Genomic DNA, 17,907 nt, shown 5'->3' with positions numbered 1-17,907 from the left:
GAATAATTTTTACTGATTAATGCCTGGTTTATGCTTCAAGCTTAATCCCAAGATCCTAAAATTCAACCAATAAAGCGGGGAGCACAGACTTTTGCATAACGCATAAAGCATATGCATAAGGAATTTCATTGGTCCATTTTCTTATGCATGAGTCAATGGACCAATCAAATTCTTTATGTATATGGTTTATGCGTTATGCAAAAGTCTGTGCTCCCCGCTTAAAGCTGCCAGTTCTAACTGAAATTTCAGCTCTATTGGCTGAATTTTAGGATTAAGACCTTAAGACCGAAGCATAAACCAGGCATAAGCGAGTACATTTGTAACTGTGATTAAAAATAAAGCAAAATCGTCCGGTTGAAACTACAATTTCAGACAACACAATTCGTAAGTACTTATGATGTAAAAAGATGTGTGTGTGTGTTCTCAAATTTTAATAATACACTCAGCACCAAAAATTAAAGGCTCAATAAATTTTTACAGAAAGTTAACTTGAATGGACAACAAGGATAAAGCTTTAATTGTGTCCACGATGCTAGAACTCGGTCCAAGTTCTAGCATCGTGGACACAAGGCTTAAGATTAAGACGCAATCAGAGAATCTGTTTCCTAGGGACTTGAGCACAACTGGGCAAAGTCCCTAGCGCGTCAAATAACGCAGCGCCGCGCATGTGTATTCGCGTTCGCTCTTTAGTTTCCGCTTCTTTGTTGGTTTCGTGCGTCCAGCGTCGTTCTGCCACTTCTGCGTCGTTCATTTTAGCTTGAGAAATTTTCGCAGGTGATTGATTAAAAATCCAAAGTAATCTAGCTATTCCGAACGGATCTAGGCTCGTTTGAAGGAGGAGATGAGAGCTAAGGTAAACTATAATTGATTTTTTAAATGATTATCGCGTTCTTTTGAATATAAGCGAGATTATTTCACCTAATAAAATTTTTGAGTTGCCGAAGCATGACCTCCATCTCTTGGGTAGGTCTGATTAATTTTGTTTACATGACATCAACGCTGCCAAAGATATTTTCGCTTCGTAATGACAATCTGAGTGATTAACACGGGCTTGTCGTTATCTTTGTAGCGGTACTTGTGCGTTTTTTCCTGTCCTTCGCACATTGTTCTATTATACATAACCTCAACTTCCCATCTTCTGGATTGTCTTAGAACCTAGAAAATCGACATAACGTAACATCGATCCATAGGTCTTTTTCCAGATGAAATTTTTTCTTGCATCGTTCATCTTCTTTTCTTCCTGTTGAAGAGAAAAAAAGAAAAATGAGTGATATAAAAAAATAAACTAAATATCCCAGCAAATACAGCATAGAGGTTTTTCATAGAAGTTTTTTTCATTGTTCTAAAATTGACTGTTTACTGAAAATCTATAGTGTACATAATATAAACTATAGCATTTTCAGCACTGGCAGTAATAAAATTGGAACACAATCTATAATAGGTCTATTTTTTTTTCTGTACTGTCTGAACTAGTGCAGGAATAAAAAACAGATCTATTGGCTGTGTTCAGCAGAGAAAGTAGCTTTGCAACTATTGTAAAATTCTTTGATACAATTGGTTTACACATCTAGATCTATAAAAAACAAAAAGCAATTACCAATTAGAGAATTTTATAATAGTTGTAAAACTGCTTTCGCTGCTGAACACAAATTTGCCAACATAATCTATGTTGTATGGATGATTCAAATTCATCAATAGAAAGCTGTAAATTTCAGAAGAAGTTAATAATGTACTTATTTTGCAGTGGCGTAAAAAGAGGATGCGGAGGCTAAAGCGGAAGAGGAGGAAGATGCGTGCGAGGTCTAAATAAGCAGTTTCTTTCCACAATCTTGGTAGGTGTATATTTTATTTGAATCATAGTCACATTATTTTTATATCATTCTTATTTTGCCATGTAATGTTTCAGCTGTGGGGAGAACCGACGTTTCACCATTCGACGAACACTCCTGACTGATTGAAATTCCTCAGGAAGATGAATCTTCAATGGACACGTTTTTCGCGTTGAGAGAATTTTGTACATGTAAATCTTGTTTGGTTAAATACATCAACTACTCAAGTCAGAACTTAATTGGAGGATCTTGTTTCATCTGATGCACTTTTATTTCCTTTACTATAATCTTATACCTGTTTTTTTTTCTCTCATTTTGCACTTGAAAGAAAAAAGCCTTGTTATATAATTAAACCAATATACAATAAGATTATACATGTACGTGGAAGCTAGGAACGTCTTCAAATAAAAATTTTATTGATATAAACGGTGATTACGTAGGATGTATGATCCAATCGTAATTATTTATATTTAATTATAATTATTACAGAATAATAAAGAATAGAGGCATTTAACGGTTAAGCTGGATCTTAATTATTACAGTAAATAATTATTATTTTAGGCTAATCATATAAATTATAATTATATAATATCCCAAGAGCGTAACTTTCGTCTCTGTGATCTCGCGACTTGACTCTATTAGATCTAACCTAAGTTTTGAAGACCGACATGCGATCGTGCATCCTGAGGAACCTGCTAAGTGCGCAGCGATTGTCGCGCGACGCTCCTGGAAGTCATATATCACGATCGTTAACGTATTCACGACTACAGCTGACGAGGAGGTTCTCGAGCGACGTAGGAAACGGCTACAAGGACAAGGAAGATGACGCGAGTAAGGACACCGGTTATAACCTCGCGGCTGCTATGAATACAAAATACAAAATATTTCATGATGAGGACGCTGACATTATTTTTGACGTGAGCGAAGAACAACAAAAGATCCTCCTCGAGGATTTGAATAAACAGGAGGAGGAAATTCATGATCCTTACGCCGACATAAATTTGGAGCGTGAGTAGAAATGGAGTACAAAAAAAAGTGGCTGTACAATAATATTAAATCAGTGCAAAAGTTTGTGCTTGATTTATTATTCTTATTATAAGAAATTATGTACTTAATATATATAATTTATATTAATAAAATACATGTTATTTGAATATTATATATAATAAATATTGTTCTTAATTAGTAAAAAATGATGAAATTATTAAGGAATTAAATAATGACTATAGTAATGATCAAATTATGTTATATATATTAGACGGTGTTACTGGAGTATTTGATATCGATCAACTTGTTGAGTTATTGGAAAGAGACAAGGCCAAAAATATCTTTGTCGCTTCTGTTCCCAAGGAATTTGCTTACGTTGATTACATTGTTGTTGTGACTGGAAATTCACAAAAGCATATGAACGCTTTGGTCACTTTTGTACGCAAAGTTTACAAATTGAAAAGATACAAAAACGAGTTGATACCTAATATTGAAGGGAAGAATTCAAAAGATTGGATGGCCTTAGATTTAGGTAATATATTTTTCGAAATAAGAAATAATATATGTTTTGTTTTAATTACAATTATTTACACACACATACACAGAGTGATTGCCACAACTTTCGTACTACTAAGACAATAAACAATTAAAAAATTTTGTTATAATTAACTTTAAAAAACAGGATATTTTAAATACTATTTTAAATATATTAAGTATTAGAAATTAAATAAAAGTATGTTGAGAAAGGCTATGAGCAAAAAAAACAATAGATTTAATGTTCGTAAATAAAAGTAAAAATGATAATATAAACATAGTTAAATACAGATGTTTTATATCAGATCATTATCAATGTTAAACATATTATAATTTAGACGGTTAAATGTAAAAACAATTGTTTTTGGAAATTAAATGATTAAAACGGTCTAAATTGAGCTAAATAGATTTTCCAATAATAATTATTACATCTTAAAATTATTTACAAAAATGTCAAAAATTTCGAAATTATTTAACATATAAACTAACCAAACTGAAATGTCAAAATTTTGTACGTTTCGGGACTCACAAGTCCTTCAGCGATTCTTAACAGACGTTTGCGTCAATTTATTAATTGTTTTTGGCTCATAGCCTTTCTCAACATATTCATATATCACTATTCACTATTCTATATAAGGTATGTAAGTATTATAAACTCTCCAAGCTTACTACTTGTTACAAAGAATTGAAGTAGATAGATAACGTTAATAACTATGAAGTAACTTCGAATTTATTAGAACAAACAAAATTATGCATGGTTTGTATTGCAGGAAATATTGCTTTACATATCTTGTCTAATTCTGCTAGAGAGCATTACGATTTGGAGACTCTATGGTCAGTCGGTTCACAATACGATGATAAGAGTAATGCATGTGAGGAATCGAGCATTATGGATCAGTATAATGCCTTCTTAGCAGATCTGAAACCAGCTGATGATACTCGATGATTTTCTGTGCGCGTGTCTTTAATGTAAAAATTGTAAACTAGTCTAATAAAAAAATTATACAATTAATAATGAAAATATTATTAAAATGTCATTAATCGCATAATTATTAATAATATAATATAAATAATTAAATATTTATGTCGTAATATTAAACTCTATAGTCTATAGTATTAAGATTTATTATCACAAAAAAATTTTCCTTTTATATGGAATAAAATCTGAAAAATTTTTAAAAGGTTAAAAATTACTCAAAATTCTGTAAAATTTTTAATAAAAATTTACAGAATTTTTACTAAAACTTGCATAAAAATTCAGAAAAATTATACTAAAAATTCTGAGAAAAATTTGTATCAGAGTAATGGTATAAAAATATTTTTCTCAGAAATATTTTTATATAATATTTTTCAGTTTGTATAAACTTACTTAATAATTTTTATAATACTAAATTACTAAATGATTTTTTATATTAATTTTTTTACACAATTTTTTCGTTTAATTAGATAGGAATTCTTCATATATAATTATGTGTAAATTCTAAAATATTCTAAAGTGTCTCATTTTACAGTTTCCGATAAATCTTGTAAAATCTAAACAAATTTAAGATGTTTTCAGAAATTATAAGTAAAAGAACTTTTAAAATCACAAAATCTTTCAAAATTCACATGGAAAATTCTAAAAATAATTTTCATAGTGTAAAACATAGTCTTTTTTTCTTTTACAAGTTACAAAAGGAAAACGCATTTTTTAAATCTTGACTAAAGTTGGATTGTTCTTACGCTCTTCATACCTCGCCTAGAGTACTTTAGAGTTAAATGTACTTTTATACCTGTACATAACCTTACTGCAAATTGCTTTTAACGGCTCGATACGTGACAGGTGTTTACAAAACTGACGATTATATTCGTTTGCTATTTTATTAATTTAACTTTGAAAGGAAACGTGGGCACATTACCGTGCTATATAATTATAAATGATATCACGATCGTTACGATATTTGATATAATCAGCACATTTATAAACATAATAAATGAGACGTTAACAGGGAAAGAGAGTACGGTAAGTTACGTGAAATTTCAATTTTAACATGTCATCCTCATCTTAGACATTTTACTGTGTAATAGAAAAACGATACAATAAAGAATTAGTATTTTTGAAACAATAAAAAGAAATCTAACCTAAAGACTGAGAAGTTTAGACAATTCTATATTAGATTTACAGTGTGATGGAGAATAACAAAAGGAAATTGACTCTGAAAACTATATTTTTTTAGAAAAACAATATATTTGTTGATGTACTGCTTACACAAAAAAAGTAAATGTTCTTATCATAATTTGATAAGGAATGAAATTCATAAATAATTCTATATTAGAGTTGCAGTGTTGGAATTTTGATAACTCATATGACACTGTTTTAAAAAACTTATTATAATTTAAAAAAATATAATTTATTACTTCAGCTAACATTATCAAGCTGAAGTAATAAATTATTTTTTTTTTACTTCACCAAGAGCCAATTACAATTGGAACAAATAATTAAATTAATTGTAATTAAACTGAATTATAATTAATTATAATTATATGTAAACATATAATTTAATTAAACAGACTCCTATAATTAAAGCATTCCATGTCAGAAAAAATTTAAAGAATTGAAAGGTTGCTAATTATGAAACGTGTCACTTTCCTATTAACGATTTCAACAGATATAACTTTTTGTTAGCAACACTTCGAATACATCTGATTGTTATAAGTTTATAGTTTGCTATTCACGCCGGCAGCACTTTGACGAATCGCCTCCTGGAAGCCCAGGGGAGTCGCAAAAATGGACGTGAGCGCGTTGTTCAAGGCCAGCGTTAAGGCGGTGAATCTGCGGAACAAGGACCTCGGTGTGCCGGTAGCAGAGAGCCAGCCGCGGGGGACCAGGAGCAAGAGCACCTTCTGTATGAAGGTGCACGTAGTGGTCGTGCAGATCTCCAAGCTGCGCGAGTTCCTGCTGGAGAACCGCAAGGCCTATCTGAACTTCTCCAACTATCTGTCCACAACGTCGCACATGTCGGATGCGGAACGCGACGAAATCGACCTGGGTGCGCAGCGAATAATAAGCACCTGCTCGCAGCTGGTCAAAGACTTGAAGCGAGAAATCGCGGCATCGACAGAGATCACCCAGCAGAACATTGAACATCGCGAGATCATGCTGCTTCTGATAGAAGACTACCTGAAGAATGTCTGCAAGATATACTCGGAACAGAAGGCGATGCGCGTGAAAAAGGCCATGGAGATGCGAAAGATCTCGAAACTGCAAGCAGATCAGCCGTTGTCGACAGTGACGAAAAGATCGGCTTTGAACGTGGTCGATCCCGCGGACGATCATGATATCAAGAACGGCTCAAGCGAGTCCAGCCCGATGAAGATCCAGGAAATCAACGGCGATGTCAACACGATAACGTACGAAGAGGAATTGTCGACGGAGGACATCCAGATGTTCGAGTCAGAGAACGAGCAGTTGTACAACGAGCTGAACACTATGACGGAGGAAGTGAAGCAGATTGAGAGCAAAGTGGTGCACATCGCTGAGCTTCAGGAGATCTTTACGGAGAAGGTTCTGGACCAAGACAAGGATCTGGATAGGCTGATGACGACGGTGGTGGGATCGACGGAGAATGTAAAGGAGGCGAACGAGCAGATTCGCCAAGCGATCCAGAGGAACGCCGGTCTCAGGGTGTGGATCCTCTTCTTTCTTCTGGTGATATCATTCTCATTGTTGTTCCTCGATTGGTACAATCCATAAGAGTAAATGGATTTCCGAGTTGCTTTTAAGATACGAAAGTGAGAAAAGGAACATTTACAAGAAATGTTTGATACAATCCATAAAACATATTTCTATTATTAAATTATTGAATTTTACGGATTGTATCAATTGTTACTTTCTAAGAATGAATGAAAAGATGCTGAAAGGTTGGAAGAGCAGAAAGAAAGAGAACAAGAGAGAAAAACATCTGCCAAAAAATATTGCTATATTTTATCCCCGGATTATTGTACACAATAGCTGTAACTTACTATATGCAGGGGATGAACAAAATAATATAAACGCCTGGAAAATATACTATAATACTTATTTTATATTACTTGTTTTATTAATGAAAGATTGGCCTACCATTTGCTTTTGCTGCACATCTATCTTTGTTGGAATAGAGTCATATAATGCTTGAACAGTTATCAATAAAATATTATACTATTTTATAAAAGAATATCTTTCAATTGTTTATATAAAGAATATCTGAGGAAATTTACCTCTTTGTGCTTTTAAATTGTCCTGTGCTGTTCAAAACTTTCCTTGCCTGTAATCACTTGATTATAGGCCGGGAAAGAATTTAACATTCAATAATTTGTAGTTTTAAAGAACAGAATGAAATTTTCTCCTTCAATATCTCTTAAGCAAATACAGGATGTTCTGTTAGAAGAATAGTCTAATATTGCATCGTAGCAGTTGCTGCACCATTCAAGCATGTATGATTTTAACAAGGATAGAATCCATATTAAAGACAAATAGTATATCAACTTCTTATCAATAAAATAAGTAGATAGAACAGCTTTCAATTGTTTACATAAATAGTATTCGAGAAGGAAATCTGCTTATCACTTTATTTTCCAAAATTTTTCTGTGTTCTTTAAAATTTCAACATCTTTCCTGGGTACCTATTATGGAACAATTGAAAATTAGAGAATAATTGAATAATTTCGATTGGAATTCATTCCGAATATTTTCATAATAGATGCCCCGGCATGGAAGTGTCTGATTTGAATATCGAGTCATTTGTAGTTTTGAAGAACACAGTAAGATTTCCTCCTTCAATATCTTTTAAGCAATTTTTTTAGAAGAGATTATATTATTATTTCTCTGATGTTCGCACGTTATTTTGTCGATCCTCTGTACATACATATATATAATAAAATTTGTATATTACTTATATACAACGCGTCTTTGCACATGTGTACGTACACAAACATACGCTTCGGTAATTTATTTTTATAAAACTCGAAGTTTTGCCAATTATGTTTCTAACATCGTGTCAAAGTATATTGTTTTTATCTTTCATAAAAATATTCTCTTAAGACTTTTGAATCCTCTTGCTGCACAATCTAACAAATTATTAGCGTTTTTCATTGGCAAAGCTAGTGCGCACTCAGTGTACTTTAAAACCATTAAACATAAATCAACGTAAAGATGTATGTTTAATAAAAATATAGAAATGAGCGAAATCCTCATTACATTTCGCGTTGTGCTATTTAATAAAATATACATTAGGCATTTTATCAATTGAGATATCTTACTTTTACATTCAGATTAGAGTAGCGTATGACGACTTTAATGTGCACTGAATGCGCACCAGTTCTGCCAATGACAAAACGCTATATAAGAGATCAGAAGCTGAAACTTTACATATAGTTTGAAATAAGTTTTTATATATCATTTTTCTTCAAGTCTTATATTATTTTTAGAATAATTATACTATAGAGTGCAAAAAAGTTAATTTATCTTGTATCAAGATAATTTACTTCGTAAGGAAATAAATCCACTTTGTTTCTGGCCTCTCATATAATTCCACATGATGAGAAAACAAAAGTCTCAATGTCGTTAAATTAATTAGATCTAATAGACGTGTGAATGTGCCCATTTATAAAAATCGATAAAAAACGGAATAAGAATTTATTTATTGACATGAATCGCGACATTTCCTCAAGAATATCGCCTGCATTAACTGAAATTAATCTCGCATTTTTGTCGATGTATAAGTGCAATTCGGCGCGATATGATTATAAATTATTATTGAATTATTGTAAACATACGATCTAATAATTTTACACACGATAAGAATTCCCGTATTCGTGTATAAAATTGATCTGTGGTTCCTGCGTACACGTCCATTTTTATACAAAATCTTATAAAAGTGTAAAGCATTACACGTATCCTCGTACGAGGACGAATCACCATATAAAAATGCATGAAATATATTGGTCATCAGTCATCATATGAAACGTACAAATGTAAAATAGAAAGAATAACTCGAGGATATATCTAGAAAAAAATACAATGTAGGCAATACATCGCGTACATGTTAGCGTATCAGAAACGGTAAAATATTAAAAAAAGAAAGAATTTTCGAAAAATTTGAAGATATATGATTGTGAAGTTATCCTTTCATCTTATTGCAATATGACGTGGAAGGTAGAAAAAAATGGAAAAAATTTAGAAAACAAAAGAAAATATATTCTAGTAGTCCACATGGATCGTAGGCGACTTACTTACGATTATAAAAATAACAGCTTTCTAATTAATGAAAATTCCTAATTTGGTATGTAAGTATGTCTGTAACGTGGATGGTTTTGTGGGCAGAGTTTCCCCTCGATTATACACTGGACCACCCACGTAGTGGACAGAATTGGAAAATTTAATTGGATTGCTCTGTTCTGTGCCCATAACGGACACTTCCAATTAGATATGACCACTGTAGTACTAGCAAAATCCATCGTTTCCATAGCATCTGAAAAAAAATTTAAGTTTTTCTATAAATAGTAATTTGAGATAATATACGCATGTGAAACAATTTAAACTTATAATATATTTTAATAGACTTTAATGGCCGGTATTCATATCAGTTCTTATATTCAAGACCGTCTTAAGTTTAATCTTGAGATATCAGAAACCAGTCAGAAGGCCGCAATAGCATCTTAAGATCTTGAAATAAGAACTGACTATGAATACCGGCCTATGTATTTCTTTTATCTTAATATTATATATTACGTATATCGGTAATAATATAAAGTATAAATTTGCTTTAAAGGAGCTTATAATTTTTGACAACAAAAAATAAAATACCTAAATCTTCTGCGATTAAAACTATCGCACCCGCGTTTTCGCAAACTTGCCGCCAGAACGTGGCAAATTGTGGCAAATTGATGGATGCCAGACTAGGAATTATCACGACGATTTCTGACAACGGTTTCTTTCCGTATGTCTCGAATGCTTCTATGTAAGTTTTTTTCTGCAAACTCCAGCCGTTTGGAAGAGCAAGTTCCGCCGTGTTCACTTTCTTTTCCTAAAAATGTACAGTCAAGTGTAAGATTTACGCGTGACGCAATTGTTGGCGATTTAATCAAATATAATAATAGACGAAATCATGGTACGAAAATTGTAAACAAAATTATGAAAAGATGTATATAATAAAGATATAAAGTGTGTAATGTATATATACATATATATATTCAATAAACTGTTTATATAAAATTTAATTTAATACTAAATAATGTTATCTAAATTTATTAGATTAACGCTGTCCAAAATTTGTAATTCCGAATATTGAATTATATTTGTTTACGCCTATAATCTTCCTTTTTTTATTTATATGGAGTCATTATGAGTAAAGAGTTGATGAACTGATAATTGTTTTGGCAATCCAAAAGGTTTTCTTTACATTAAATTTAGATAAAGAATTACCTCTACACAACATCTGATGATCCATTTATGACTGCATATGATAATGCCAGCTGACAAACATAATATGTTCTTTGCCGTAGTATTTGGCACATTGGTGATCAGTATTGTATTCTCATACTCGTCCTTCGGTATTTCCTCAAAGTCATCATAGACCTTTCCGCCGCCTGCTTTGATCTGCGTGTGAAGTCTTTCACGCACGAAATGTTTGTCCACCCAATCGTCCTCATACTCTGTTTCATTATCCGTTTCGATGGCTTCTGTTTTCGTGTTCGACGCCGTGTGAATGTTTATATCTTGATATCTGAAATGGTGCAGAATGAATTAGTGGATATTAAATCAATCCTTAACAAAAAAAAAAGAAAAAATACATAAAATGCAGATAATGCTTCGTGTCTTAAGAAAGGTAGCTGTATTTTGTTCATCTTTTCATTACTACAGCGGCTGCCAAAAATTTTTGGTTAACATATGATTTTACAAACATTTTTGTAAACCTATTTTTAGCTTAAATTAATAAGTTAATAAAATTCTTTTATTTTTAGTTTTTCTTAATCAACTTGAGACATATTTTAAATATTAGATTACTTCATCTAACGTGACCACTTCTTTTATCTTAATATTATTTTGCATATAAAAATTATTAAGGTAGAGATGTCAAACATTAATAGTTTAACTCGCAAACTGTTAATTACCTCTACCTTAATACTTTTATCTGTAGAATAATTAGAGAAATCATATTATGTAAAAAAATCACAGAATTCTATTTAAAAAATAAATTACTATATGATCATAAAAAATTATTTTTTTCGGAAATTGATTTTGCCATTATTTGTGTTTTATCAGGCTATATAATTCTGTCCAGACATATTTTTTTCGATCTTATCCTGCAAAAATAAAGTCATGTTAGATGGAACAATCTGTATATTATAAGAATATATACTATAATTAAATATTTATATATTAGACCTTTATTTTAAAGATTCATCTGAGCAAAATTAATCATCGATTTTTTGGCAGTCACTGTATATCTTTATTTATTATATTAATTCCTCGAGCGTCTAGCATTATTCTTATTAGAATTAAAATCCATCCATTCAATTGTCAAGTGAATAAGTAAAAGATACCTTTCCAGTTTCTCTAAGGATATGCAAGTAAGGATGAATGACATGCCCTTGAAGATGTTTGAGTTCGTCGGAATCGGACCAAGAGTAGCGATCATTTTCGGGTCCTCCTTCTTCTTGCTACGTGATTTGCTCTTGTTCCTACTCGGTGGTCCTTTCGTGATCTGTTCAAACGGCGTGCCAATTATCTCTTTCTGTATTCCCATTAGAGTATATTCGTCTTCTGCTTTACTGCGAGTAGATTCAATGTTTGAATCGCTCGACATTCCCTCGCTATCGAACAATGCCGTCCCCTTGTTTAACTTGGCAGACATGCCGGACACCGAGGGTTCGGATTTGGTTTTACTGGTCGAAGTGCTCAACGCGCCAGAGTTGATCCTGGACTTAGGAGTCGAGGAGAGTGGTGTGCCGATTCTCTTGGAGCGTCGCTTGCCGTCAATCATGTTGTCCAAGGTCACCTGACCGAGCGCTTTTGGCGTGCTCGGCAGGGAACTCTTACTTACGGAGTCCACTTCTTCCTTGAGCAGCTGCGCTTGATCAGTGGACAAGAAGATGTTCTGTATTTGCACGTTCAATTTCTCGCCCTCATCAGTTACCACCGTATAGTTCGTGTCGCCGTTCGATATTTGAACGTCGATGATAATGCCGCAGGAACCGTAATCGTTAGTCTTCGTGGTAGCGTATACAGACAGACCCTTCCTCAGAATCTTTGGTATCGGTATCACAAATTCGGGTATGAGCGTCTTACTCTTCCCGTCGTAGAAGTTCACCTTGTACTTAGTCTTCAGCCAATCACTCACCATGCCAAGATAGTAATTGTTATCCGACCATTTGGCGAATACGTTCTTACCGATTAGCTCGTCGGCCAGCATGCTTTGCGGTGACTTCGCCTGAACGTCCACGTTGTTTAAATGCTCGTCTTCTAATTTGATCTTTTTACTCGGTGTGTCCATCTCCGTGGTGGATATGTGCAGAGCCGGCTCGCTCAGAATATTTTTGGCGCTGCTCTCACCGTTGATTTGCGCGACGTTCGATCTCGTCAATTTGCTCCTCGGTCTTTTCGTGGTTTTACCTTTTTTCGTGCTCTTCGGCGTAGCATTTAATTCCACTTTCAAACTTGAGGGGTGATCCGACGGTGTCGACGAACGCATATTGTTCTTTTCCAAGTGATGATGATGATCGTCTAGCCGCTCGTTGCTCACATTCGCGAAAGTATCAACAATCGTGAGGGCTGTGGTAGCGGATATACTGCTCAATTCCATGTTTGCGTAATTCAGGATTGTCGTTGTAAGCAAGTGATAGTTCTTCCATTCATGCGTCAAACGATCGTAGGTCTCATCCAATACTTGCTTCTCCGCCATCATTGATATGATGTTTTGGGGAGATTTCTTCGTGAGCTTTGCTGGGCCCGTCAGCATCGAGAAGCGGGGCGGACCGCCTTTTAGAGCAAGTTTTACAGCCAAAGAAGCAGCGCTAGATCCCGAGCTTGATGACGACATCATGGACAATCGGGATGCAAGCTGGTATAACTGAGGATTGCTATTCACGGAACCGGGCGACGACTCCTTGTTATCAGAGATATCTGCCATCGAGGACTGACTGTCTTCATTCTTCTGTCTGCTCAACTCGGTTATGGGCTCGCACTGCACTGCAGTTAGCTCCTTCCTCACGAGTTCTTTCGTATTCTCGTCCGTGTGTACCAGACATTTGAGCTTCACGTAGACACCGATCTCCCGCTCTTCCTATAAGTATTTTTCTCATGTATTTATATGTATGCAGAAAGAATCTTGTATTAACCCTCAATTACCACACTAGTGCAAATTAACATAGGCAAAATTTTCACTTCGCAAAACTTTTTAATTTCTTATTTTTTTAATTTACAAAATTTTTTACAATAAAATATAATTTTTATCTAATTATATTATTATCAATAGGTTTCAGAAAATTTATTTCAGAAAATTATATTAAAATATTTCAGAAAATTATTCCAAAAAAACTATATAACTAAATTACTTTAACTTTTTTTCATTTCAAAATTACACATGATGAAAAATGGAAAATCCTAATTCGCGCACCAGTGTGGTAATTGTATGACCGCGACTGAAGCGTGATAACTGACAATTAATCATATGGAAAACAAAATGACTTTTATCAAATCAGTAAACTAATATTTTATATAAGTTACGAGATGCTGATCTATAAAAAGTCACTTTTTCCATTTAATTAATGCGGAGTCCTTTTATAATTTATTTTTTATCAGTTTGCTTAAACTAAAAATTGTATATCAAGAAATATTATTAAGCACAAAAAATCATCTTGATTGAATATGGTGTTTTCTATTTATACATGTGTGAAATCTTTGTGTAACACATTTCATATCTGCGTTTATTAAGTAATACAGCGTGTGAAAATTATATTTTATAATTTCACAGTGTTGGTCCAGTCGTCTATTTGTCCATTCATCCAATTGTTTGTCAGTAAAATTTTTCTTTCTCTTTCAAATTTTCAGCAATAGATATTCAAAGATCCTAACTTTATTAAACAACTTTATCAAAACAAAATATGAATTAAATCAGTTCACTGTAAGCAGGTCAAAAGTTAAAGTCAATTTTAACGAAGTTCTTTCAATAATATGTTTTTCACTGCATTACTTATAATAATTACATCTATTTTAAAACATTTATCAATTTATTAATTAATTCATGTATCTTTTATATAATAACATTTATGTAATAAACGGAATATCTATCTGTCGCTTACCTGCTTGATCTTTCCTAGTGTATTGTTATAGATCAGATCAGACTTGTTTTTCTCTTCTACGTTAGATGTTTCATTATCGCTTACGATAACGAGATCGATGTTGTCTAAATCTTTAGACTTCAAACAGTTGCTTTTGGTGCCATCTACCTTCTTTATATCATGTGTGGTAGTTATTGCTCCTACAGGCAGAAGCTCCTCATTTACAGGAAACGTATCAAAATCTAAACTTGCGGTCGTGTCGACGTCGCTCTTCTTACACTCACTGCTTCCATTCACCAGTCTTTTGTCCGACGAGTTCGACTCCTGGGATGACTCCTTTGTACTCTCCTTGTAGCTGCTCTTGCTCTCGTAACTGCTCTTGACTTGAATTTCAGAATTCTTCCCTGATGAGTCTAGGATCTTCTCGCCATCCTCGTCGATCTGAACAATCTCTAATTTCTTTTTCATGCTCTGACGATGATATATCACCTCGGTTGACGAGTTCAATATCTTTTCATCATCGTCATCAATCTGCACTACTTGCGGCTTCGATTTATTATCAGCTCGATTTGTGTCCTCGTCTATCAATTCTACGCTCATTCGTGACTTAGTTTGCGAGGACGAAATCTCTTCGTCATTCTTGTCAACAGTCTTCTTGACACAGTTCGATTGTTCCATTTGATCCATTTTATCAGACGTTGTTTCTGTATCTTTTACGAGTTCCGTTTCGTCTAATGTTCCAATCCTAGATATTTCTACTACAGCATTCGTTGAAGTAACATTTTCTTTTCCAATTGACAGATTATCCTCTTCCAGAAAATCTTTTTCGCATGTAGAGTTAAAGTTGACAGTAATACTATCATTATTACTGACGTCCGTTAATTTCGCAGAGACATTCAGATTCTCGTCTTTTTTCACGTCACGTTTCTCGGAGAAAGTCTCGTCCTGCTGCAGACTTGTCTGCTCGGCATGTTCCTGAGCCTTGTTGTCGCTTGTCGTTTCTGCTGTGTGCTCACTGGAAATCTTCAGGGTATTCTGAGTAAATTCCATAGTGGCTGGTTCTTGGGTCTCTTCTATTATAACATTTTTGTCCATATTCTTGAACAAGTCCTGATACGAATCATCAGATCCACAAGACTGACGACTCTCTTCCTCGAGTCTCTTCTGAATGTTTGCCTCATCTTCCTCAGATATTTTAAGGATCTTGGCAGGTGGTTCATCAATGGCACTAGCTTTACGCTTCAGATTAACATCGACACTGCATACTTTTTTGGATGGCGAATAACTTTGAGGAGGTGTACCTTGGATAATCTCGTCCTCGTCAAAGAGTTCATCTTTTTTCTCAGACTCATACAACTCACTAGATACGCTCTCCCTAATCTCTTTAACAGCGTCGCTTTCCTTTAGTTTTTCATCTATAACAATTCTGTCTTTTTTGTCATTTGCAGCTATCGTGTTATTCTCTTCCATTTGCAATGTTTGTGGAATTTGTTGCGAATCTGCTTGGTCAATTGATTTCTTACAATTAGCCTCTCCATCCTGTTTCTGCTTTAACCTCTCCACCATATTCTCCTCTCCCTCTGAATCAACAAGACGAAAATCTTGACTCTCATTCAAGCTCGTACTTGGGGTTTCACTGGTAATTTTCAAGGTTTCATTGGCACCTTCATAACAGGTTTCCTGTGTCTCTGACACACAAATGTCTGATTCCACAGAGTTAGACATTTTTGATAGATTGTGACGATTATTCTAAAAATGAAACATTAATCAATATAAATTATAACATATAAAATTAAGAAAAAAAGTAAATTTATAAACACCTAAGATAATATTATTATTAACCAACAGAAATGTTATTTGCTTTAAAAAACAGCAGCATTGAAAAATTAATGATGAATTGCATTACTCTGTATATGTTAAAGGCTGCTTTATATGAAGTATCTAAATATAGTGGCATAAAATAATCAACTTGATAACAATCGAATAATAAGTGAATACCTATTTAATAACATGAAAATAATATTATACTGAGTATTTAATCGTTTAAAATATTTAGTAATTATTTAACGGAAAATTTCGTTATTTTCCTAAAAATTTCGAAAACTACTCGAGTTATTTTGATGAAACTTCCTGCATATTTAAAATTTCATCAAAATGCGAATCTCGCGTGCGTGCAGCGGGTTCACAACTTGCTTGCATCTTTTGCATCTAACATTTTCGCTCTTTCTCTTTTCAGGCACTCGATATTTCTATTTCTCTCGTTTTAAGTATAAAAATTTTGAAGATTTCAAGCAACGCGGACAGACATAATGGCGACGAAAGGTTACGGCGGGAACGTTTTGTGAGGCCGAGTAAGCCAGCGTGGAACGAGAGACGCGGTTTGAAATCTGACCAGAACTCAATGCGTGCGACGTGACGTCCGCACCGGCCGGAGGATATCTCCACTGCGAACGCGAGATACGATAAGTCTGCGTTGCCGCGAGCGAATACGATTCCGCCGGTCGCCTGAAGTAGGCGAAAATCGAACCCGGTCATACCTTTGTTGGCACGCGTTAAATGGAGTACTCCCGCATGCAACAATGCGAGACGCATCGAGAGAGCCGGATGTGCCTGTGAAGCAATCGACGAGTATTGTTCTTCCTTTTCTCTTTCTTTCTTCTAGTGTTGTTCGTTCGTGAGACGATCTGAGAGCGATGTAATGTCACCCGCCATATTTCCACTGCACACGGCGTGGCTCGCGGGAACAGCCACAGCGGGCTTTATATTAAACCATAATTTAAATGCATTTGAGTTGTACCACCGAGCGGTTAAATCAGAACTTTATATGATTGGTTGGATTTAAAAAAATAGGAACCAATAAGGTGCTGCTTCCATATGCGGCGTGAGTGGCGCAAGCGTAACTGCGTCAGCCAATCAAATCGTCTCAGCGTTTAAATTTGAATCATTTGAACACTTGATGAGTTGTGAAATCTTGGTATCAAAATGTAACTTTTTCTCTAGAGTCGAAACGTGAAAAAAATGAAAACTTTTATGAATAATGATGAAAATATACACATACCAACGATATTTCCATGCTTTTTAGCGGTGAGAGTCGGAGCCGGAAATTGACTATTTAGAGTTGGGTTAAGAGTACAAGAACCGACCAGCAATCACAGGCGAGTATTCTCAGCATTACAGTCAAATTAGAGAGGAATGCTCGACTGTGGATGGTCGGTTCTAGAACCAAGAAGACTAGAACCAGGAGAGTTAACTAGCGTGG

The 17,907-nt window shown here is 34.2% G+C and overlaps 3 protein-coding genes and 1 long non-coding RNA gene across 4 annotated transcripts; 3 read left to right on the top strand and 1 right to left on the bottom strand.

Annotated features, from left to right (window-relative positions):
* Positions 1–701: 701 nt before the first annotated feature.
* LOC108777109 (uncharacterized) lies at positions 702–2,068 on the top strand. Its single transcript, XR_001940813.1, has 3 exons — positions 702–853; positions 1,745–1,832; positions 1,907–2,068. It is a non-coding gene; the product is annotated as an uncharacterized LOC108777109 (long non-coding RNA).
* Positions 2,069–2,484: 416 nt separating this feature from the next.
* RsfS312 (ribosomal silencing factor RsfS-like protein, 312) lies at positions 2,485–4,303 on the top strand. Its single transcript, XM_018543908.1, has 3 exons — positions 2,485–2,837; positions 3,088–3,348; positions 4,121–4,303. The coding sequence occupies exons 1-3, from the start codon at positions 2,498–2,500 to the stop codon at positions 4,294–4,296; spliced, it is 777 nt and encodes a 258-aa protein (XP_018399410.1). The 5' UTR covers positions 2,485–2,497; the 3' UTR covers positions 4,297–4,303.
* A 1,814-nt stretch (positions 4,304–6,117) lies between these two features.
* On the top strand, positions 6,118–7,083 carry Syx18 (syntaxin 18). The gene has a single exon (XM_018543910.1). It carries the CDS (start codon positions 6,118–6,120, stop codon positions 7,081–7,083), a length of 966 nt encoding a protein of 321 aa, XP_018399412.1.
* Positions 7,084–8,886: 1,803 nt separating this feature from the next.
* On the bottom strand, positions 8,887–17,279 carry LOC108777119 (uncharacterized). The gene is made up of 6 exons (XM_018543922.1): positions 17,186–17,279; positions 14,670–16,397; positions 11,913–13,651; positions 10,792–11,092; positions 10,174–10,393; positions 8,887–9,838 (listed from the first exon to the last, which is right to left on the bottom strand). Exons 2-6 carry the CDS (start codon positions 16,371–16,373, stop codon positions 9,642–9,644), a joined length of 4,161 nt encoding a protein of 1,386 aa, XP_018399424.1. The 5' UTR covers positions 16,374–16,397; positions 17,186–17,279; the 3' UTR covers positions 8,887–9,641.
* Positions 17,280–17,907: the final 628 nt, after the last annotated feature.

Source organism: Cyphomyrmex costatus, unplaced genomic scaffold (assembly GCF_001594065.2).
Source record: "Cyphomyrmex costatus isolate MS0001 unplaced genomic scaffold, Ccosl1.0 scaffold408, whole genome shotgun sequence".
Classification (NCBI taxonomy): domain Eukaryota; kingdom Metazoa; phylum Arthropoda; class Insecta; order Hymenoptera; family Formicidae; genus Cyphomyrmex; species Cyphomyrmex costatus.
Note: the sequence above shows the minus strand (reverse complement) of the source record. Positions and strands in the feature narration are given on the sequence as shown.